This window comes from Seriola dumerili, unplaced genomic scaffold (genome assembly GCF_002260705.1).
Source record: "Seriola dumerili isolate Sdu_G_001 unplaced genomic scaffold, Sdu_1.0 BDQW01000155.1, whole genome shotgun sequence".
Taxonomy (NCBI): domain Eukaryota; kingdom Metazoa; phylum Chordata; class Actinopteri; order Carangiformes; family Carangidae; genus Seriola; species Seriola dumerili.
In genome coordinates, this window is record NW_019174410.1 from 2,251,556 (window position 1) to 2,271,054 (window position 19,499).

Genomic DNA, 19,499 nt, shown 5'->3' on the forward strand with positions numbered 1-19,499 from the left:
CATAATTTTTTTTTAAAAACCAGACAATTCCTGACAAATAAACCTCAAAGACTGGAAACGTCAATTTTTACAACTGAAGGAAAAATCATTATCATTGGAAACGATTTCCAATACACATGATGAAATCACATGAAGACAACAGTATTACAACATCATGTTAACCAAACTGTCCCACATCACCAAAACAGTTTTACTGAAATCAGCATCATATAACAATTAATTTGAAATTGAAAATTGGTTTTACAAGTAATTTAAAGAGCTGGGAAAATACATTAAACAAAACAAAACAAAACAAAACAAAATTAAATCAAATAAAATAAAATCAGGCTGAACCTAATTTTTTTTCATTTGTTTGCTCCACCCCCTCGTTGTACGTCACAGCTGCCACACAGAGGTGTTTTGATCGAGGGGAAGTGTAAATAATGTGTTTTAAAGACACGTTTTTTCGGTTTGTCTTCGGTTTTTCTCCCGTGAATCGTCAGGTGAACCGACCTGCTCCACTTGTGTGACTCGGTGCGGCGTTACCTGTCAGTCAACACCGCAGATAAATCAGGAAATACAAAGTTTCATCTCTCTCCTTCTTTCTCCTCCTTCTCCTTCCTCGTGCAGCAGTCTGTGGTCGATCATTTCAGTGGATCACGTTGAGGAGACGATCAGGACCGATCATATGATGACCGGCCTCAGCTGGTTTCTCAGATCTATACTTCAGACCTGGTGTTAGTGAGTTTCCTGCAGGTCTGAGACCAGCTGAGCGACATGGATCACAGCTGCCAGGACTGGATGTCAGCGCTGCCCGAGGAGCTGTGGGACCTTCCTCTGACGAACCTGGCCATACCTGGTATATCCAACACCTTTATCTCGCTGTCTCCGCAGATTTGTAATGAAACCTCCCAACGCAGATTATTATTATACCTATACAACATATAAGCACAATACAGTCAATGGAGACTAATTCATTTCTACCGTTTTTCTTCAGTAGGAAACTGAGTATCTTTGGGTTTTTGGACAGTTTACATCCTAATGTTCATTGTACCTGTCTTATTTCTTTTCCCTTCTCCTCGCAGTGATGATCATCTGTAGTTGAGCTTTAACATCACAGGTGTGTTGAGCGGTGCTTTACTGTGTCTGTTCACACCTGTTCATGCAGGGAGCCATGATGCCATGAGTTACTGCCTGGACATAAACTCCCCTCTGCTCAGGTCTGAGTCCGACTCTTTCAGGCTCCTGGACAGACTGTTCCACTGCTTTACAAGACCTGCCATTTTCAGATGGGCCACCACACAGGTGTGTATGTAAGGTACACCTCTAACGTACAGCACCAGTCAGACAGCTTGTGGTATGTGGTATGAGAACATCCACAGGACAGACTGGTGTGGTGTTCTCGTACCACACATCACTCGGCAGTAAAGCAGGCTGGCCTGTTGGTGCAGAGAGATGTGAGAGTAGTAGGTTATCCAGTTGTATCTCTATATCAGTCTCACCTCTGATTTGCCTACTTGTGATTTGCCTACTGTGCTGTTGTGAGACTGGAGCTCTGTCACATTACTGCTGCTCTGTTGTGAAAACGCCTGTTGATACATGGAGTTTGGTAACCTGTGCATTGTCTATCTAAACAACAGGTCTGACAGAAAACACCTTCTCTAGCATCTGGGGAATTTGTGTAAATTGCGTAAAACCAAAGAATCTCATCCTTAGTTCAGCCATGACGCTTATTCCTAACATCTTACACAAACTGGAAATCTTCAAACTGTTGTAGTTAATATTTTGGAGTCGTTATGAAGTAATTTTTCAACAAGTCAAAGTTAATTTAGTCTGAAAATAAGGAACTAACAAACTGGATTAATAGAAGATATATTTTTTGAAGTTTAAATAACAGCAATTACAGATTTTTTTTGGCCATCAGGGGACAGCGGAAACAATGTTTATGTCTTTTCATGTGATTTCTTTGCTGTATATCTGTTTGTGCTGCATTTCTTAAATGAAAGGTGTAATACAAATAAAGTTTATAATCATTATTATTATTATTAGAGCTGAGGGGAACTGCAGAGTCAGATAGTAGTTTTCTGTGGGTTCATTACTACAAGTGATCCCACTCATATTTCACAGTCATTTAATCCACTGTAAAATATAAACATTTTGACAAACAGTCATTTCAGCACAGCGTCTGTTTGTGGTTCTTGAGCCAAATGATATCGATCACTGTAAAACAATATATCTAACTCTTGTATTACAAACACAGAGAACGGAAACACAGTGATAAAAATGAATTTCAGGATAAAAGCATCGAGGAGCAGCTGTCGATGGGGATTCGGTTCTTTGATCTCCGCATTGCACATAAACCCAACGACTCATCCAGCGACCTCTACTTCACACACGTCATATACACCCATTTAACAGTTCTGGTGAGTTTAATTACATTAATAAAAATGATTTTGCGCTTCTAAAGTGTGTTTATAGTAAATGTGCTTCCTTTACAGGAAACGCTGAAGTCTGCTGCCACCTGGTTAGAGTCTCATCCAAAAGAGATCGTTATCCTTGCTTGCAGCCACTTTGAGGGAATGGACGACAGATGCCACGAATCTTTCATTTTTTCCTTGAAGAAGCTGTTCGGCCCTAAACTCTGTCCCCGGAAGGTGAGTTTTCTCCCTGCGACGCTGATGTTCGGGGTAAAAACAACACTGTGCCTCAACACATCTGACCTGCCCTCCTCACACAGGAGTCAGGCCTGACCTTGCGGAGTCTGTGGGCGTCTGGTTACCAGGTCGTCCTGTCCTACGACGCCCAGACTGCAGAGAGACATGAGGAGCTGTGGCCTGACATCCCCTACTGGTGGGCCAACCAGCGCACGGCACAAGGAGTGATCAGTTACCTGGACTGGAACAAAGCTCTGGGGCGTCCAGGTGAGTTTAACCTTACATTAGAAACTGCTAATTATCAGCCAATTAAACGTGTTTCCTGGTGTGTTTTCATGAACATACTAGTTATTAAATCTGGATTTTTAACCCCCAGAGAGCTTCTTCGTCTCCGGCCTGAACCTGACAGCTGATAGGTATTACATCACCACACACCCGAAGGAATCCCTGCGGACGCTGACCTTCAGTAACTGGGAGTGTTTGAAGAAATGGGTGGAGGAGCAGGTGCCTGGCTCGGACCCCGAGAGCCTCAACATCATCGCGGGAGACTTTGTGGGGCCACTTCCACTCTGCCCTCTGGTCATTGCACTGAACAAAAAACTTGTGCAGAAGAAGAACAGCCAGATGAAGAAACATCACTAGCTGTGATTTAATCCCACTGATTCCAAAATACCTCATTTTCTCTTTTCTATATTTCTATCTGCTCTTTTATCCACATGTAGAGTTTGAACTGGAGGAAATATTTAGATAGAAACGGTTTCTGAATTTCTTACGTTAATTTCAGGTGTTTTTTAATCCCACAACATTCTGTATGTTTTGAATTTACAGTTGTAATGTGCAGTTTATATGTTTACAGGATTGTTTTATTATACTGTACAATACATGGTTTTTTAAAGACGTTTGTGGTCAGTTTGCAGTTTCTTGATTCACATGCACCACTTGTATTTGGAGCTGCTGCCCTGAAGGAGGGAGGATCGCTCCTGTCCCCACTTTATCTGCCTGTGAACAGTTTCTTGTAGCGTCCGTACGCAGCGTTGCTGATGATGACCTTGACGACAGCCGAGCCGTCATCTGCATTCACCTGCACGTCCCTAACGGTGGCCTCTTTGTACAGCCAGCTGTGGATGAGGAGGCGCGTTTACTACGGATGATTTGTTATTTATCAAAACGCACAGTGAAGAAAACCAGCTCTCACCTTAACTGCGGAGTGCTGAGGTCGACTTTGAGATCGAAAATGTGTTTTCCAGTCGACTTTACAATCTCTTCTTCTACTGCTTTCTTCAGCTCGTCCAGGCCTCGCTCCTCCAGGGCAGATATGGGCAGAGCGCTGGGCTCTGCAGACTGATAGCTGACAGGAACAGGAAACACTGGCTCAGTCCCATTCACATAAAAACAATAGGTCAATGATGATTATGAATTTCTTATACGGTTTTGAGTCACATAAATAAATCATTTTATTTCCTACATTCAGTTCTTTAAAGTTCAAATTTGTGGTTTTATGAAGCAAGATCTCGCTTTAAGAAATTCAACCCATCATAAATCTGACCTCCTAGAATTTAAAGGCTTGACAACAGATCTCTGTATTTTCTCTGTTTTTACTCGAGGGCTAAACTTGGTCTTATTTTCCACTTTAAATAGAAATTTAAAGATTTCTGAAAGTCTTAAGATTGATGTTGAAAATTTGCAGGTGGAACAGGATTTTTGTTCTTACCTGTCAACAAGGTCGGTTTTGTTGTGGACCTCTACCATGGAGCTCATCAGCCTCTCGGGGATTTCGAGGTTCTTGAGGATATTCAGTACGTTCACCTTCTGATTGACCGTCTCCGGGTGACTGATGTCTCTGACGTGAATCAACAGATCCTGTTGAAGTATGAGAGAGACGAGCGCTGTGGTCAGCACACTGCTCTGACACATCACACACATGCCTGATGTCAGCGTCAGGTACATACAGAGTGTTTGATGTCCTCCATGGTGGCAGAGAAGGAGTCAATGAGCTGGTGGGGCAGCTGGGACAGGAAGCCGATGGTGTCCACGTACAGAACAGTCATGCGGCTGGGCAGCTGGCCGGCGTGGACGGTGACATCCAGGGTGGCGAACAGCTGGTTTCTGGGCTGGAGGCCGCTGTCGCCGGTCAGTGCTTTGATCAGAGTTGTTTTTCCTGAGCAGACAGTCGGAGAAAAACATCATCAAACCGAAGACATGACCGAACAATGTCAAACAAAAACACTGCACCAGCACGGTTACTGCTGGACCTGGTGTTGTGTGGTGCCGCTCTCTCACCACAGTTTGTGTATCCCAACACAGAGACGACGGGGAACTCTCTGTGTGTTCGCTGAGATCGCAGCAGGTGCCTCTTTCGCCGCAGTTTTTCCAGCGCTGAGCAGATCTTCATCTCACGCTCCTTCAGCAGCCTCTGCTGGACCTCGAACAGCGTCTCACCTGTAAACACCGATCACCAAGCTGAAGCTCAATAACTACCACGCAGGAGGACTTGAAGGCGACGCCACAGTACCTGAACCTCCGATGTACCTCGCTCCTCCACCTTGCTGATCCATGTTTGAGATTTCATTTTTCAAACGAGATCTGCCAGTGATACACCAAGAATTAATACAAACAATGGCATCATGACACCAGATTAGGATATTTTAGGCAGCAGTGTAACAGAAGAAAGTTTATTTAAAGGATGGAAAATGTAAAGCAGCTAAAGTGACCTCAACAAGGGAATCTCAGCCAGAGAGATCTGTAACTTGGCCTCTTTAGTTCTGGCGTTGCAGCGGAAGATGTGAAGGACCACTGAGTATCTGTCAAAGACTTTAACCCCCCACGCTTCCTCAAGCTCTCTCTGTGTGGATGAAAAACCAACCGTCAGTGCAGCTCTCCTTTCTACTTGCAGCCAGAGGGAGATTTTCAGACACGCTCACCTCAGACAAAGGAGACAGACGCTCAACATTCACAAACACAGCAGTGATTCCTGATGTTTGCCTGATTTTCTCTGAGGGGGCAAAAGCACAGATGACTTGTATGAAGACACGGCTTAATGCATAGATTCACGAGTGGGCACTGACAGTGGATAATACCTGTAAGAAACTGGAAGTTGCCTTTGCCAAATATCCTCTTCTTCTCTGGTGTCTTGGTGGAGAGGACGACTGTGTCCACCACTCTCCAGTTGTCTAAAGTGTTGACGAGCCCCACGGCCTCGGCCATCATCAGCTCAGCTGCAGAGAGAGAGAGCAGTTAGTGAGATGAACCCTCTGACATGATCCACACTCGCACATCCACAGCTCGTCTTGTTACCAGTGGTCAGATGCTGCTTCTTTCTCCCCCACTTCACATCAGGCTGAACGATGAAGACCCTGTGTTGTCCCCCTGCGATGCCTTCAGGGGCCTGCTCCTGGAACAGCTCCTCCACCTCACTGTCCTCAATGAAATCTCCATCCTGCTCCTCCTCCTCCTCGTCCTCTGTGAAACCTGTCTGCTGTCCACTGTTGAAGGAGTCTGTTCTCTTGAACCTGCACGCAGAGAGTGCAAACGCTCTGGACTGGAGGGTGGGGGGCGAAGCTCTGAGCCACTGTGGCTTAAAGGAGGTCAGTGCAGCTGCATGGTGAGGAGTGTGGAGGAGGCTGCGGGGTGGTGGAGCTGCTCTCTGACAGCTCTGTGTGCAGGGTCGCTGCAGGAGGGGCAGCCACGGATAGATCCTCCTCACTGATGTCATGTTGATATCTTACTGGTATCATCGAGGGTGCAGTTTAATCTCACAATCACACAGTGCAAACTAGTTACACCGATCATCCTAAAACACAGCCACCAGGTCACCCTTCACGACTGTTGACGTTTTCTTCTTCTTCTTCTTGTTTACTGAAGGGTCGGAACAACCTGAGGAGCTCACACTGCCACCTACTGTAGCTGTGAGTATTGTTATTGCGCTGTATGTATTATTTTACCAATTCAATTCATATATCTAAAGTTAAATACCAGCTAAAGCTATATGAGCTGAAAAGGCAGTATGTTGTGTTTCAGTCCATGTGCTGTCGTGTTTTCAGCTTAGGGCGATTTTCCGGTATTTTGTCCCGAGCTACGACTTCCAGGCAGCGTTTCCTCCCAGGCTGCCTAACAAACCAAATCTCAATTACCAGCAGCTGGTTAAATGTCTGGATTTGTCCCCGGTGGTTTGTGGAGTTTGTGTTTGTTACCTAAATCCTACCGGATGAGGCCTTTATATGTAGTTTTGGATGAGGAAATCGCCTGGAAGTCTGAACTCAGGGACCAGAAAACGATTTAGCCCTAACGGTCGTCGTCTACTTCCGGGTTATGTAATTTCCGCTCTCAGTTTGTTCTCACCATTTCTTTCTTTATTGAAAAAATACTAAAACGTAAGTAATATGGAAACAATTCGGTCCACGGAACATTACACTTCTTTTAACACAAAAGTACAAAATGAATTTTATAAAAGTATATCGGTTTCTCACGGCTACCGCCTGCCCCCTAGTGGACTGCAGGGTTATTGCATTTTTTAGGTTTAATATAATTTTCATTTTGACTTTTTATTCTGGCTGACATTACAGTGCTAGCTTAGCCTTAGCTTCATTCTTGTTACGCTATGTATAATTTCTCTTGGAGATATTAGGCTCGAAGGACAGATATTTTCATGCTTTTGGTGCATTTCATCTCAGATTATTTTGAAGGTAATGATTAATTTTCATTTTATTTCACCTACACTAAATGGTTTATCTTGTGCCACTTTAAGTTTCAATTCATCTGAACATGGTTTATGTTTGTTTCTTATTTTCTGCTGATATTACTGCATGTTTTTTTGTATGTATTCTGTATGTTTATAGGTAGATAGAGATTTCAGTCATATAGAGCTTTTAAACCTTATTTAAAAAATTCAACCAAGCATCTTAGATAAAGACATTAGCTCACAAGTGAAAACATAACTGCCAAAAACATAGTTAAACAAGTAAGAATTAAAATAAATAAATGGTAAGAAAATAATATAATAAGTAAAAACGTAAAAGATAAATGTCTTGTAAAAGGTAGTTTTAATTACTTTTTACTTTTAATTACTATTAACTAAAGATTTAAGAAAGATGACCATGTTTTTAAATACTTCGAACATTATATCATATATTAACATTTGTGTAAATAATATTTGGCAGCAACATATCGTTTTTTCCTGCATAAATCCTCCAAACAGTGTCACTATGATGAAGTGTTGAGTTTGTTTTTTGAGCACAGCCATTAATTGTTCCCCCCAAAAGAGAAACTGACAAAAAAATAGAGAAAATCTGCAGCTATTAAAATTTCATTTTTGTAAAGATTCAATATCATCTTTACAAAATTTGAAATGATTATATTCACTATTAGAATATGCAGCGTGGATCTATATTACTTTTGGTGAAAAGTTTAATATTTGGTGTTAATTTGAACAGTATCTCTTTTAGAGTAGGTACTCCTGTCACACTCACGCTTTTGATGTGTGAACCTGTGCTGGGTGTCATATCCTGCCTTCCTCACAGCTCGGGTGTGTGGGTGTGTGTGACCTGAAAACAAGTCAAACAGGTTGGACTGAAGTCCGCGGAGTGGCTCGTAACAGCGGCAGTGCTTTTGGGAACTGGGGAGGCCGGTGTTTTTCAGTGCGTTCAGCCTGGGAATCTGTTCATTTTAAAAATCCGACGGCGACACTGTTTGTTAATGAAACCAGAAAAGACCAGAGAGAACCCAGACGTGGTTCAACAAGCCGCAACATGACAGTGGATTCCTTCAGCGTGATGAACAGTGTGCGTAAGACCTGGAGCTGTTAAAGGGAGCCAGCAGAAGACGGGGACGTTAAGTTAGAAGGATATAAGTTAGTCACAGACATGTCTTTGTTCTTTAAATTAAAAAGCAAATTATTTTTTGACTATTTTTGCGTCTTGCGCGCACAGACGTGCCCACAGAGGGCGATGCTGGTGGCACTGTGGCGCACAGGACTGGTGCTCAGCTTCCTCAGTGTCTGCGCCTGTGTGGGTAAGAGGACTCTGTCTGCTCATGCAGATTAGACACTGAAATAACTGCTGCTAATGAAACTTAATGATGTACCTTCATTTCTTTATTCACAGAGCAAGACTGTGTCCTTGGCATAGTGGGAAGGCCGGTCTCAGTGCCCTGCTTTTACCCTGAATTATTAACCCATGTGAATTTTTCCATTGAGTGGAGGAGAGATGATGAAGTGGTGCTCAGGTCAGAGTGGGAAGAGGATGTAAATGTGGGGGGATGGAGCAAGAACAGCGCAAAACTCTCCTCTGACGCTGCACTGACTGGAAACTTGTCTCTGGAGCTGCCTGCAGTCGATCCAACAGAGGAAAAAGTGTTTTATAGACTATTCCTCATTTCAGGGGAGAATCAAAGTGCTGCCCTGTGCACCGTGTGCCTGAGAACAGCAGGTCAGTGTTTGACACATAGGAAGTAATCAGAGGATTATTAAAGGAACTAACTCATGTCTCTGATGGCTGTCTGCAGCCAGTTTCAGCTCCCCACTGCTGCAGAGGGAAGAAGCAGCGCCAGCAGATGGGACGACCTTCCTGTGTCACTCCAGCGGAGGTTTTCCTGAACCTGCTGTTTACTGGCTCATCAATGACACAGAGGAGCCCCCTGAAGGCTCAGTGAGGACCCTGGCAGCATCGCTCCCTGACTCCCATCTCTACAACATCACCAGCCTCCTGACGGTCAACGTCTCCAAAGACTCCAGGGTGTCGTGCATCATAGAGAACATGTCCATGAACCAAACCTTGACCTCCACGAGCTGTGAGTGACTGACACCCGCTCCGTCAGTTGCTAGGCCTCAGACGCTCCTGTAAGTCACCTCTCCTTCACTAATCTCTGGTTCTTGTGCTCAGACGGCGTGCAGGGCAGCCCGATGATCCGGCGAGCATCAGAGGGCATGTGGATCTTCAGCACAGCTCTCTGTGTGGTGGTTGGCCTCATGGTGGTAGCGGGAGTGGCCTATCAGATCCACCTGGACAGGATAAGTAAGAGGAGGAAGGAGGAATACCAGCACCAACGCCAGAACAGAGGTAGGCATCTTCACGACAGGACAGACGCGCCACAAACTACATCAAGTGTGTTTACATGTGCACTAGTTATGATCTGGTTTCTGGAGTATCCAGGTTGTGTTGTTCTGTGCATGTTTTCAGAAATGTGACCTGGAAACTACAGAGACCAGGATACTGTTGCATGTAAACAACAGAACATAGGGGCACATGGGTATGAATCATAACATTTCTCGTGCTACATGTAAATGTCACATCCTCAATGAGATCCAAAACCAGGATAAAACTCAAAACCAGGATCCTAGCATGCAAATAAACCCGCTCACAGCCTCCACTGTTCCAAAATAAAACCACACATTTGCCTGGATGTTTCTCCTCCGCGGGACGGAGGATTTTTCAGACTAGTCTCAACTCTCACAAAAAATAAAAAAGTTTGCCACTCTACCCCTCAGGCAAACTACGAACCATGTTTCCATGGTAACAACCGGTGACACCTGCAGACCAGTGGCACCAAACAACTAACTCACACAACTCACAGTAAAACGTCCTTGTGACCGTCGATAATAAACATTTTCTGCTGCAGTGGACGGAGCTGAGCGCTCTGACCCGGTTGCTCTGTCAGTCGTGTTTCTTTAGTTTCGTAACTTCCACAAAATTTGTGGAAAAATTTGTTCAACCAGTTCTATCCATCATATCCTGCCCACGTCTGTCAGACCTGCCCCATCCATCCATCCATCCATCCATCCATCCATCCATCCATCCATCCATCCATCCATCGCTTCAGATCTCGGCTCAGAACATTTTTACCATCATTAGTGTCTGTTGATGTGTTTGATTCTCTGAGTTGACTGTGTTGTTCATGGTGTTGTACAGCGCTTTGCTCAGCTGTTTGCTGGTTTTTACATGTTGCTCTATAGATCGATTTGATTTGATGTGATTGTCAAACGTTGGAGCGCTTTGTGAAAACTGTTAACACTAAAATACATTGTGTGTTCGATTGTATTTTTGGCCAAAAATACAAAATGTTCCAGTGTTTCAGCTCAAAGAGCAGAGGGAGCAGTGCAGCTCATGGATTGTGTAGATTTATTGGTTGAACTGGAGAAAGTTTGGAGGAAGTTAAAAGACTTTCTGGTCGACCACAGGGAATGTGGTGTCATGTGACAGGAAGCAGGGCACAGTGTCAGGTGACCTCTCATCATCAAGATCAATATTTCACATCCTTAAACCTGCATGTATGTAAAGTGCTTGTTGCTGAGGCAACAGAGCTCTGATTTGTAAACACAGCACTAACAAAGCTTTTCTCAAACACGCAGCTGTATTCGACAGAAGTGGAACACGTGCTATTGTTTCTGTGTCTGCTGGAAACCTTCTGCTGTCGACTGAAACGACTGTCTTGTTGTCTCCAGGATACAGGAGACGACATCTGTACGAGAAGGAGGCCGAGGCCATGAAGCTGCAGTCGAAAGAGACCGACGTTTAAAACCACAAACTCTCAACCGTCACTTTTTCAGCCAACAACAGGCAACAGAGCACTGATTTGTAAACATTAACCACTGGGTTGACTATTTAATACGTGTGTGTGTGTGTGTGTGTGTGTGTGTGTGTGTGTGTGTGTGCGCGTGTGTGTTTTGTGGGGTTATATAGATAAGTATGGTTAATGTCTCACCACCATCTTCACTTCCTGGATCTGTTTTGTGATTGGTGGTCTCTCTCTCTCTCTTTCTCTTTTTCCAACATTTAATAAAGATTCAATAAAGTTTTATTTAACCTCACAAATCTATTCATATGTTTCAATCATGACATGTTTTTATTTGTGGTACATTTCAAATCTGTCAAGCCACGATCAACAAATGTTTTTTTCATGAGCCAAAATAAAGTGAAATGGATGAAAGAACAAAACAAGATAATGAGTGTTCGTCTGTGAAGGGATGAAGATAATTCCTGTAAAAATAGTTTCTCTCTGAAATGAATCTGAAAGATTAAAAAGAGGTAAATCTTCAGCTTCAGTTGATCGACTTGCTTGTTTCAGACATCATAAAGAGATAATCACAGTTCCACCCTGAAGAGTTCGGCAGCATCACTGCGCTCAAATCACCGGGAATCAATCAGCGCCCGTCTCGTCTGCATTTCCTGTTTCCACAATAAAGAGTCCCGGGGGGAAGAGGACGGGCCGTGGCAGAGACCTGATGCGTAGTTGGCGTTTGGTCCCTTTCGCTCCTGGTTCCTCAGCCGGATCCTTCCTGCACTGACGTGACGGCGTAGAGGTCGTCACGGCGCTGAGCTGTGATCGGGATCTGCTGCCGGATGTCGGCCAGATACTGCAGGTCTGGGGACGCAGGTTTAACACAGGGTCAACACACACAGGAAGTGGACACGATGATGCAATCCAGTACAGCTGCCCTGATTTAATCACCTCTGTGACTGTTAGAATAATGTTTCTACTGGATCATTTCTCAGTCTGTAGTTTGTGTTGTTGCTCTGAACACTGTCAGATCTTCCTTTTATCTCTCCCTTCTTTATAGGCAAAGCTCCTTTATTTCTACAGCACATTATCAAACACAGAGGTCGTTCAATGTGCTTAAGAGAAAATTAGAAAATAAGGATAAAGAATAAGTAAAAAGCAAAAATAAGAAAACAGTTAAAAAACTTATGCTAATGCTTTAGAAGAAGAAGCGGGTTAAGATTCTTTTAAGGGACAAAAGATCCCACTCCCACAAGATCAGGAGGAAAGGAAGAGTTGATGCTCAGAGAGGAACTGCTCTTCCTCTGTGGTCAGCGTGCGTCTTGTTTCTGTGTTTTCCTATATAAACTATATAAGTGTGTGTGTCAGTGTTGTTGCCTTTTAGCAGTGTATTGTTGAATTTACTGGAAAACCCTGGAGAAGATTAATAAGCTAATGATTCTCTGATAAAACTTATTTGGATAAAAGATTAATGTAATTTCTTTCATGTTAAAATGTAACACCCTCCACACGAGATGCATCATCCAACTAATCTTTCTCAGTCTGATCAAACACGTTTCAACACCACAGCAGAGCGCCGAGACGCACCGCCGCCCTATCATCCAGATGTTATCAGTGCCACTGTGCAGCTCGTCAAGAAGACGTCACTGACAGAAACCAGCCTGTGCTCGTTTATCCTCCCGATCCTCCGTCTGCAGAGACCAGCCCGGCGCTCCCCCACTCACCGATATCAGCGTAAATAACGGCCTCCTCTGCTCCGGCCTTGCAGATCACTTCTCCCCTGCAGAGACGCAGCGACAGAGACAGAAAATCACAACTCTGTAAAACCCAACACCTGGAAATATCCACAGACAGACAGAGCAGGCTGCAGGTGGTGATTATGGGAGGAGAGTCATAAGTGTTTCTTCTTAAAGTCGTGGAACGTCACTAAATACATTTACTCAGTCTAGTTTGATATAGTTTGAGTCGGTAGTTCGATCCCCTGCTCGTCCAGGCCGCATGTCAAAGTGTCATTGGGAAAGATACTGAACCCCAAACACCCTCTGATGGCTGCTCCACCAGAGCACGAGTGTGTGTGGAGGAGGAAGCGTCGTATGAACGGTTCGAATGCGACTCGTCGGGTGAAGCGATTCGAGTGGTCGGTCGATAAGACTAGAAAACACTGTGGACAAACAGACTTCCCATTTGAACTACAGACTCTGTAGATGGGCGCCTCTTTCTAAGCTCGGGTGGCGGGAAAGACGTCAACTAGCACGAGGTTAAAACCAGAAACACCGACCGTGGAGGACTGGATTGACATTATTTATGAATGTTTTTAGGGTGGAAAGAGTTACTTTGCAACAGGACAAATTAAGGAACATCTGGGAAACATGGATAAGATACACAACACCTGTGCATCATTCCTATAACGTCCTATAACAAGTAAAACTGACTTGACTTCTCATGCCCCCTTTTCATAAATGGAGGAGGATCAGGAAGATACGCCCCAACTTTCTTTTGTTGCAGTTATCTGGATTGGTTTGGCTTCTCTGTTTTGTATTTCATGTTTTATCTATTTACTTATTTGCTTTTTGTATTTCATTTTATTTGTATTTTTTTTGGATGCCTATGATTTCATTCACTTCATTGATCCTCTATTGCTTCAGTATTATCTGTTGGTCACAGCTGAGTTCTGCAGAAGAAGAAGCCATCACACTGTTTGAATGGATCATGAAGTAACACAATAAAAAAAGAAAAGAGCTCTATATACTCGCACTTTAAACCAGTTTACACTTCTGCTTCAGTACATTTTAAAAAGTGAAATGTACTTTTTACTTTGCAAAAGAAGATTTTACAAATACAATTAAATCAATTAAATCCCACAGTATATAAATAATTAAAATTGGCTCCATCTCAGTCAGATACGACAGTAAAATGTCACTCAGTTATAATTACATCATATTTTACATTTGACCTTTCCTCTCATTTCCTGTCACAGCTCCTTCGCCACCATGTACCTCTCTTTCTAACCCTCCTCTCCGCCCACATTATGAGCTGATCAGATGACACAGAAGGCGACATGTGACTTACCACGGGTTTACGACAGTGCTGTGACCCCAGGCGACATATGAAGCAGTCTCATCTCTGGCAGGTGACGCTGTGGCCACGTACACCTGGTTATCAAGCGCCCTGCACAGGAGACAACAACACGGACACAGTGGTCATGATAGTAATGGCATCATTAACAGATTAACATGAATCACGTAACATCAACAGCTCATGTGACATGTGATATTAAACTTTAGTTGCAGGTTTTGAACTATTTCCTTATTTTTTATTCCTCAGTGGAGTGTCCCTTTGTGACTCATATTTCATAATGTTAAAGGTTAAAGCTCCTCCAGTGTAAAGGTCTGTGTCCATGTGTAGTGTGATTATAGATCAGCTCTAGCTTCTATATTAATACTGTGAAAGTATCAAAGCCTCAGTCCACAGAGAAATGCACACAGCCTGTATTCAGACACTGAGCCTTAAAACCAGCTGGACCCACCATCCAACGTTTACAGGAGTGTTTAACTGAAATCTGATATATTTTTATTGGATCTCTCAGAAAACAGTCAGCCAATCAGAAGAGAGGCTCAGAGCCTCCTCTCTTCTGATTGGCTCACCGACCTGTTGTTATTAGAGCTCCAGAGAGAAGCCTGATGTGAAACTACACTGAGATGGTTTTTGGTTCCTAAAACCACAAATATATCTTCTTATGGATCAATACTTCAAAAACACAGATGAAGAAGAAGAAGAAGAAGAAGAAGAAGAAGAAGAAGAAGAAGAAGAAGAAGAAGAATCGACTGTAATAAATATTAAGTGCATTTTAATCAGAGGATTTTGGATGGTGATGGAGTCGGAGCCTCACCTCCCTCTCTGCAGGAGCTCCCAGTGCGCTGGACCAGTCGTCATGTTGAAGGCTCCGGGGTAGAGCAGCAGCTGACAGCCTGAGGACCAGAGGACAACAACATCAGCCATCTTTACCCGCCACTAAAAACGGCGTGACTAATGTCAAACAAACCGTCACTTCAGCACATTCACCTTTCCTGCTGTAGAGCTGAGCGAGCTCTGCAAACCTCATGTCGTAGCAAATCCCCACTCCCACTTTGCAGAACGCTGTGGGAGGAAATCACACAGATCAAAACGGATGCTCGTCCAGCCGCAGGGACACGGCAGGACTCGGGAGACGTCACTCACGTGTCTCAAACACTGACAAACTGTCGCCTGGACTCAGTGTCTCTGACTCCTGGAAGCGAATTTTCCCGGGAACGTCGATGTCGAAGAGGTGAATCTTGACAGAGGAAACAGACGAAGAGAGAGATTCAGTTTAAATAAGTTACAAACAAATAAACAGTGTAGTTGATTCACACACACCTTCCTGTGTTTAAGAATCAGCTCTCCATCAGGTGCGAACACGGTACAGCTGTTGTACAACTTCCCACCGTCCTCCTCAGGGATCGATCCTGGTCAACAAGAGTTTTACTTTTTAGTTCTGCTACATCATCACTTCCTCCTTATTTATCCTCTAATCATATTCATCATATCAGAGTTAGAGCTGAATGATCTGGAAAAATATCATATTGTGATTATTTTTCCAGATGTTGGGATGTGAATCATGATTTCAGCTGGATGGTTATTTTTGTATTTCGTCTTCACTTGTTGCAGCTTCTTTATGTGATACAAGTGACATGGAAGTCAAAGTCAGACAGACGGACAACACCACTGAGTTTGTGTATTAACTCTGCTGTTGGTGGAGAACGAGTGTTAACCTTTAACTCAGTGGCATTCACACCAAAACATCTGGTTTAGAGTTTACCTTCTACATGGAGAAGGGAACAGATGCATAACGTTTCATTCTCTGCGTCTGAACAGTAACTCACAGAAATTAGAGAAAAGTAAATTACAAAATAATCTCCAAAACAAAAGGACGAGTCGTGATACTGGAGTTTATATCAGGTTCCCAGAATAATACAAGTGATTTTACTCTCAGTAACTTGATCACTGACTTTTGTTTTCTCAAGACAACGAGCTGATTAATGAGTGAACATTAGAAAACGTGTTTGACATATTAAACAAAGTGGAAACATTTTGATCTCCTGCTCGCACTATAATACAGTGTGGTGATCAGAATTATCATTACAAGTGAATATTCAAAGACACACGGACTGCAGCATGGAGGTCAGCACAGGCGCAGACGTCTCCCTACCTCCCACCAGATACACCTTATTCTCCCTCGCTGCCTCTGACAGCACCTGGGTGGACTCTCCTGGGATCCTCTCGGCGTACGCAGAGAAGAAGCTGGTTCCATAAGGAGAATTGAAGCATTCCTGTATTTATGAGCAGAAGCGAGAGACCATCAGTTTTACAGCAGGAAGTGAGTGAGTTGTGGCTCGAATCCTGGACTCAGGCTGTAACTTTGCGATTGGATTTCCTTGTCTAGACATCGTTCCAGTGTTAATCGATAATACACATACAGTACTATCTCAAATAATAATAATAATAATATAATATTTATGGAGAACTTTACTAAACCCACGTGACAAAGTACTTCACAGAGGGAAGCCAAATAAAACATGCAGGTTACGACAGTTAAAACAAGCAATAAGAAATACAATTAAAGTGTCTGAGCATTAGTGCAAATAAACCAAAGGCAGCGTCAGCAGCAAGAGAGCGATCAGTAAAAATCAATAACACCAAATAATTAAAAAAGTTGTCAATAAAATGAAGTAAAATAGAAGTAAAATCAGGAAAAGCTCTAAGATAAAAGTACGTTTGAAGAAGAGATTTAAAACAGGTGACTGATTCAAAGGTAGACCTGGGAGTCCGGGGTGTATGGGTGACACAGGGGCTAAACGCCTGGGTCTCTACCTCCACCTGTCCAGATGTGTTGTGGGAAGCTGGTGAGGGATCATGTCTTGGACTTTCAAAATCATTCAGACTTTTTTTTTTTTTTTAGCATTTTGCACTGAAAGTCTCTATTTGTCCAACTTTTGTAAACTTTCCTTCATCTCTTACACTGGAATCACAAAAGTAAAGGCTCTCACAGTCAGTTTAAACTACCAATAACACTTTATATCTACATGTGGGCATGCGACACCTCCTCCTCACCGGCAGCAGCACCACTTTGCTGCCTTTTCCCGCGGCCTCCTTCACCAGCCCGCGGGCTCTGCTCAGGTTGTCCGCCTTGGCGCCGGTCACCTGCAGCTGCACCACCCCCAGACGGAACCCTGTCAACACAGAGGACCGTCAGTGTGTTTCTGCTACAACCTCACAACCGTGCAACACTTGAAGGAGTCATTAGTGCGCTGTAAATGTCCTCGGCAGTTATTTATATTTATATTTAAATACATATTCAGTTAAACACAGCACACAGTATAAATATCAATACTTACTGGACATTGCTTTTGCTAAAGTGGACATTTACGCAGGGCAGTCCTGTTTGGTTTCAGTCCAGTCCAGTCCAGTGCAGGGCATGTGATTCCGGGTGGCTGCTTGGTTTTCAAAATAAGAGTCTGCACTACGTGTTTGTCACTGAGGTCCATTAATAAAAAAAACAAAACAAACAAAAATCAATGATCAAAACACAGCAATAATACAAACAAAATCAAAATAAAACAAAAAACATATATATATAAGCATGCATGTAAACTGTGGAATCAATAAATACCCATAAAATCCACTCCCGCCTCGTCAGCCCCATAGACGGCGGCTCTTGCGGTGGAGAGCGGGTTGCCTCTCTCCTTCAGACGGGACAGATGGAACGCGCTCGCGGCACCACCCTGGGTTTTGCGCACTATCTGGCGGGAGGTAAAGACTTCAGTTTGCCGTCCTCCCTCCCCGGTTCTCTGGCACAACAAAAACAAAAAAACAACGCTGATAAACTTGTGTAAAGGTGATTTTATTCTTCTTCTTATTTAAAGTCACTCTGGGACAAACGCTCGAGCTTACATAAAGTTCAGACCCTTTAATGTGAAGTTTAGAGACGCAGTGACGTCAGCAGGGGGTGTGTGTTTCACTGCCAATCCGGTTTCAGTGCGAGACTCTTGAATGTTTTCTCAATGTTCAACAGTCAGCAGCAAATATTGGCCTGAAATTAACATACTGGATAGAAATGATCGTCGTTCAAACTGTATTTATATCATCTACAGTTACATCTGATTTAATACTTTGAACATGTGACGCTTTATAACTATTCTTATGGATTATATTCTTTATGTTGCTAAAGGCTCTTTTTCTCTTTGCAGAGATATTTCCATACTCGTCTTAAACATAAATAAATAAAACATGAAATTCCTGTTCCACAGAAACCTGTTTACAACAGTCGGACACAAGAGCAAATAATGCATTTGCTTTTTCTTCCCCTAAAACTAAACACACAACGACCATTGCTTTGTACATAGCAACTTTTGTTCTTCCCAAGGTGGAGGATAAATGAGGATTTAACTCCATTGTAGCTTTTCATGAAAGTCACAAAAAATATAACTACTATTTTAAAGCTCCATGTTTTACACATATCCAGTGTTTTATTTTGAAGTGTTGATCCATAAGAAGATATATTTGTGGTTTTAAGAACCAAAAACCATCTCAGTGTAGTTTTACATCATGTTTCTCTCTGGAGCTCTTGTAACAACAGGTCAGTGAGCCAATCAGAAGAGAGGAGGCTCTGTGCCTCTCTTCTGATTGGCTGACTGTTTTCTGAGAGATCCAATAAAAAATATAGCAGATTTTAGGTAAAAACACTCAGAGAAACCAAATCCTTTAAGGTCTGGGTGGTGGGTCCAGGTGGGCGGGGCTTGAGACTGCTTTGTTGTGACATCACAAAAGTCCAGAAGTCCTGACGGCTGGTTTTAAGGCTCAGTTTCTGAATACAGGCTGTGTGCATTTCTCTGTGGACTGAGGCTTTGATACTTTCACAGTATTAATATAGAAGCTAGACCTGATCTATAATCAAACTACACATGGACAGAGACCTTTAGACTATATGAGACCTTTAATCTACATACCTGTCAAATAACAGTGTATGAATGACTAATTCCATGGGTGCAGTCGAATAATCTCCATTTATTAAAAACAGAAACGCTTAGAAAATAATAGCAGTACAGTAAGGTGCAAATTACACTGAGACATGTTGCGTTTCGACTAGTGGTTGACATCATTTGCCAGTGATGTTACAGAGTTATGTAAAGACTCCCAGTCAAGGATGTTCAACAGAATACTGAGAAGTATCACAAAATTACAAATTACAACACAATGCGTGGGTTACACAGGAATGCTATGAAAGACTGAAGGGAAGAAAGACCAGATTTATGAGTCTTTAATTCAAGTTTTGCTTTTTGTTGCCTTGTTTTTGTTGCC

General features: G+C 43.1%; 4 protein-coding genes across 5 annotated transcripts; 2 read left to right on the forward strand and 2 right to left on the reverse strand.

The window, feature by feature from the left end:
- The first annotated feature begins 361 nt into the window (after positions 1–361).
- On the forward strand, positions 362–3,603 carry LOC111226411 (PI-PLC X domain-containing protein 1-like). The gene is made up of 6 exons (XM_022751535.1): positions 362–838; positions 1,148–1,284; positions 2,274–2,402; positions 2,478–2,633; positions 2,717–2,900; positions 3,010–3,603. Exons 1-6 carry the CDS (start codon positions 757–759, stop codon positions 3,273–3,275), a joined length of 954 nt encoding a protein of 317 aa, XP_022607256.1. The 5' UTR covers positions 362–756; the 3' UTR covers positions 3,276–3,603.
- Positions 3,604–3,624: 21 nt separating this feature from the next.
- Positions 3,625–6,885, reverse strand: gtpbp6 (GTP binding protein 6 (putative)). The gene is made up of 10 exons (XM_022751536.1): positions 5,928–6,885; positions 5,711–5,848; positions 5,555–5,625; positions 5,345–5,475; positions 5,146–5,216; positions 4,914–5,072; positions 4,583–4,791; positions 4,345–4,493; positions 3,829–3,981; positions 3,625–3,751 (listed from the first exon to the last, which is right to left on the reverse strand). Exons 1-10 carry the CDS (start codon positions 6,343–6,345, stop codon positions 3,625–3,627), a joined length of 1,626 nt encoding a protein of 541 aa, XP_022607257.1. The 5' UTR covers positions 6,346–6,885.
- A 310-nt stretch (positions 6,886–7,195) lies between these two features.
- LOC111226344 (T-lymphocyte activation antigen CD80-like) lies at positions 7,196–11,248 on the forward strand. Its single transcript, XM_022751436.1, has 6 exons — positions 7,196–7,315; positions 8,150–8,639; positions 8,732–9,055; positions 9,132–9,416; positions 9,509–9,685; positions 11,068–11,248. Exons 2-6 carry the CDS (start codon positions 8,492–8,494, stop codon positions 11,139–11,141), a joined length of 1,008 nt encoding a protein of 335 aa, XP_022607157.1. The 5' UTR covers positions 7,196–7,315; positions 8,150–8,491; the 3' UTR covers positions 11,142–11,248.
- A 171-nt stretch (positions 11,249–11,419) lies between these two features.
- On the reverse strand, positions 11,420–17,666 carry nit2 (nitrilase family member 2). 2 transcript variants are annotated; one of them, XM_022751437.1, is made up of 10 exons: positions 17,537–17,665; positions 17,253–17,371; positions 16,351–16,471; positions 15,519–15,607; positions 15,342–15,435; positions 15,186–15,260; positions 15,013–15,091; positions 14,193–14,291; positions 12,848–12,903; positions 11,420–11,987 (listed from the first exon to the last, which is right to left on the reverse strand). In XM_022751437.1, exons 1-10 carry the CDS (start codon positions 17,562–17,564, stop codon positions 11,887–11,889), a joined length of 861 nt encoding a protein of 286 aa, XP_022607158.1. In that variant the 5' UTR covers positions 17,565–17,665; the 3' UTR covers positions 11,420–11,886. The 2 variants fall into 2 exon arrangements, with proteins under 2 accessions (XP_022607158.1, XP_022607160.1); XM_022751439.1 differs by lacking the exon at positions 12,848–12,903 and having other exon boundaries at positions 11,901–11,987; positions 17,537–17,666.
- Positions 17,667–19,499: the final 1,833 nt, after the last annotated feature.

What these genes read in the sequence shown, in the direction of transcription:
- LOC111226411 (XM_022751535.1), top strand. Translation starts at nt 757, where the DNA reads ATGGATCACAGCTGCCAGGACTGGATGTCAGCGCTGCCCGAGGAGCTG. An exon ending in TCAGATGGGCCACCACACAG is followed by an intron (nt 1,285 to 2,273) that starts GTGTGTATGTAA and finishes AATGAATTTCAG; the next exon opens with GATAAAAGCATCGAGGAGCA. An exon ending in CAAAGCTCTGGGGCGTCCAG is followed by an intron (nt 2,901 to 3,009) that starts GTGAGTTTAACC and finishes TTTAACCCCCAG; the next exon opens with AGAGCTTCTTCGTCTCCGGC.
- gtpbp6 (XM_022751536.1), bottom strand. Translation starts at nt 6,345, where the DNA reads ATGACATCAGTGAGGAGGATCTATCCGTGGCTGCCCCTCCTGCAGCGA. An exon ending in GTCTGTCTCCTTTGTCTGAG is followed by an intron (nt 5,476 to 5,554) that starts GTGAGCGTGTCT and finishes TCATCCACACAG; the next exon opens with AGAGAGCTTGAGGAAGCGTG. An exon ending in CTCAGCACTCCGCAGTTAAG is followed by an intron (nt 3,752 to 3,828) that starts GTGAGAGCTGGT and finishes CCTCATCCACAG; the next exon opens with CTGGCTGTACAAAGAGGCCA.
- LOC111226344 (XM_022751436.1), top strand. Translation starts at nt 8,492, where the DNA reads ATGTCTTTGTTCTTTAAATTAAAAAGCAAATTATTTTTTGACTATTTT. An exon ending in AACCTTGACCTCCACGAGCT is followed by an intron (nt 9,417 to 9,508) that starts GTGAGTGACTGA and finishes TCTTGTGCTCAG; the next exon opens with ACGGCGTGCAGGGCAGCCCG. An exon ending in GCACCAACGCCAGAACAGAG is followed by an intron (nt 9,686 to 11,067) that starts GTAGGCATCTTC and finishes TGTTGTCTCCAG; the next exon opens with GATACAGGAGACGACATCTG.
- nit2 (XM_022751437.1), bottom strand. Translation starts at nt 17,564, where the DNA reads ATGTCCACTTTAGCAAAAGCAATGTCCA. An exon ending in TGATTCTTAAACACAGGAAG is followed by an intron (nt 15,436 to 15,518) that starts GTGTGTGTGAAT and finishes TCCTCTGTCAAG; the next exon opens with ATTCACCTCTTCGACATCGA. An exon ending in AGCACTGTCGTAAACCCGTG is followed by an intron (nt 12,904 to 14,192) that starts GTAAGTCACATG and finishes GCGTCTCTGCAG; the next exon opens with GGGAGAAGTGATCTGCAAGG.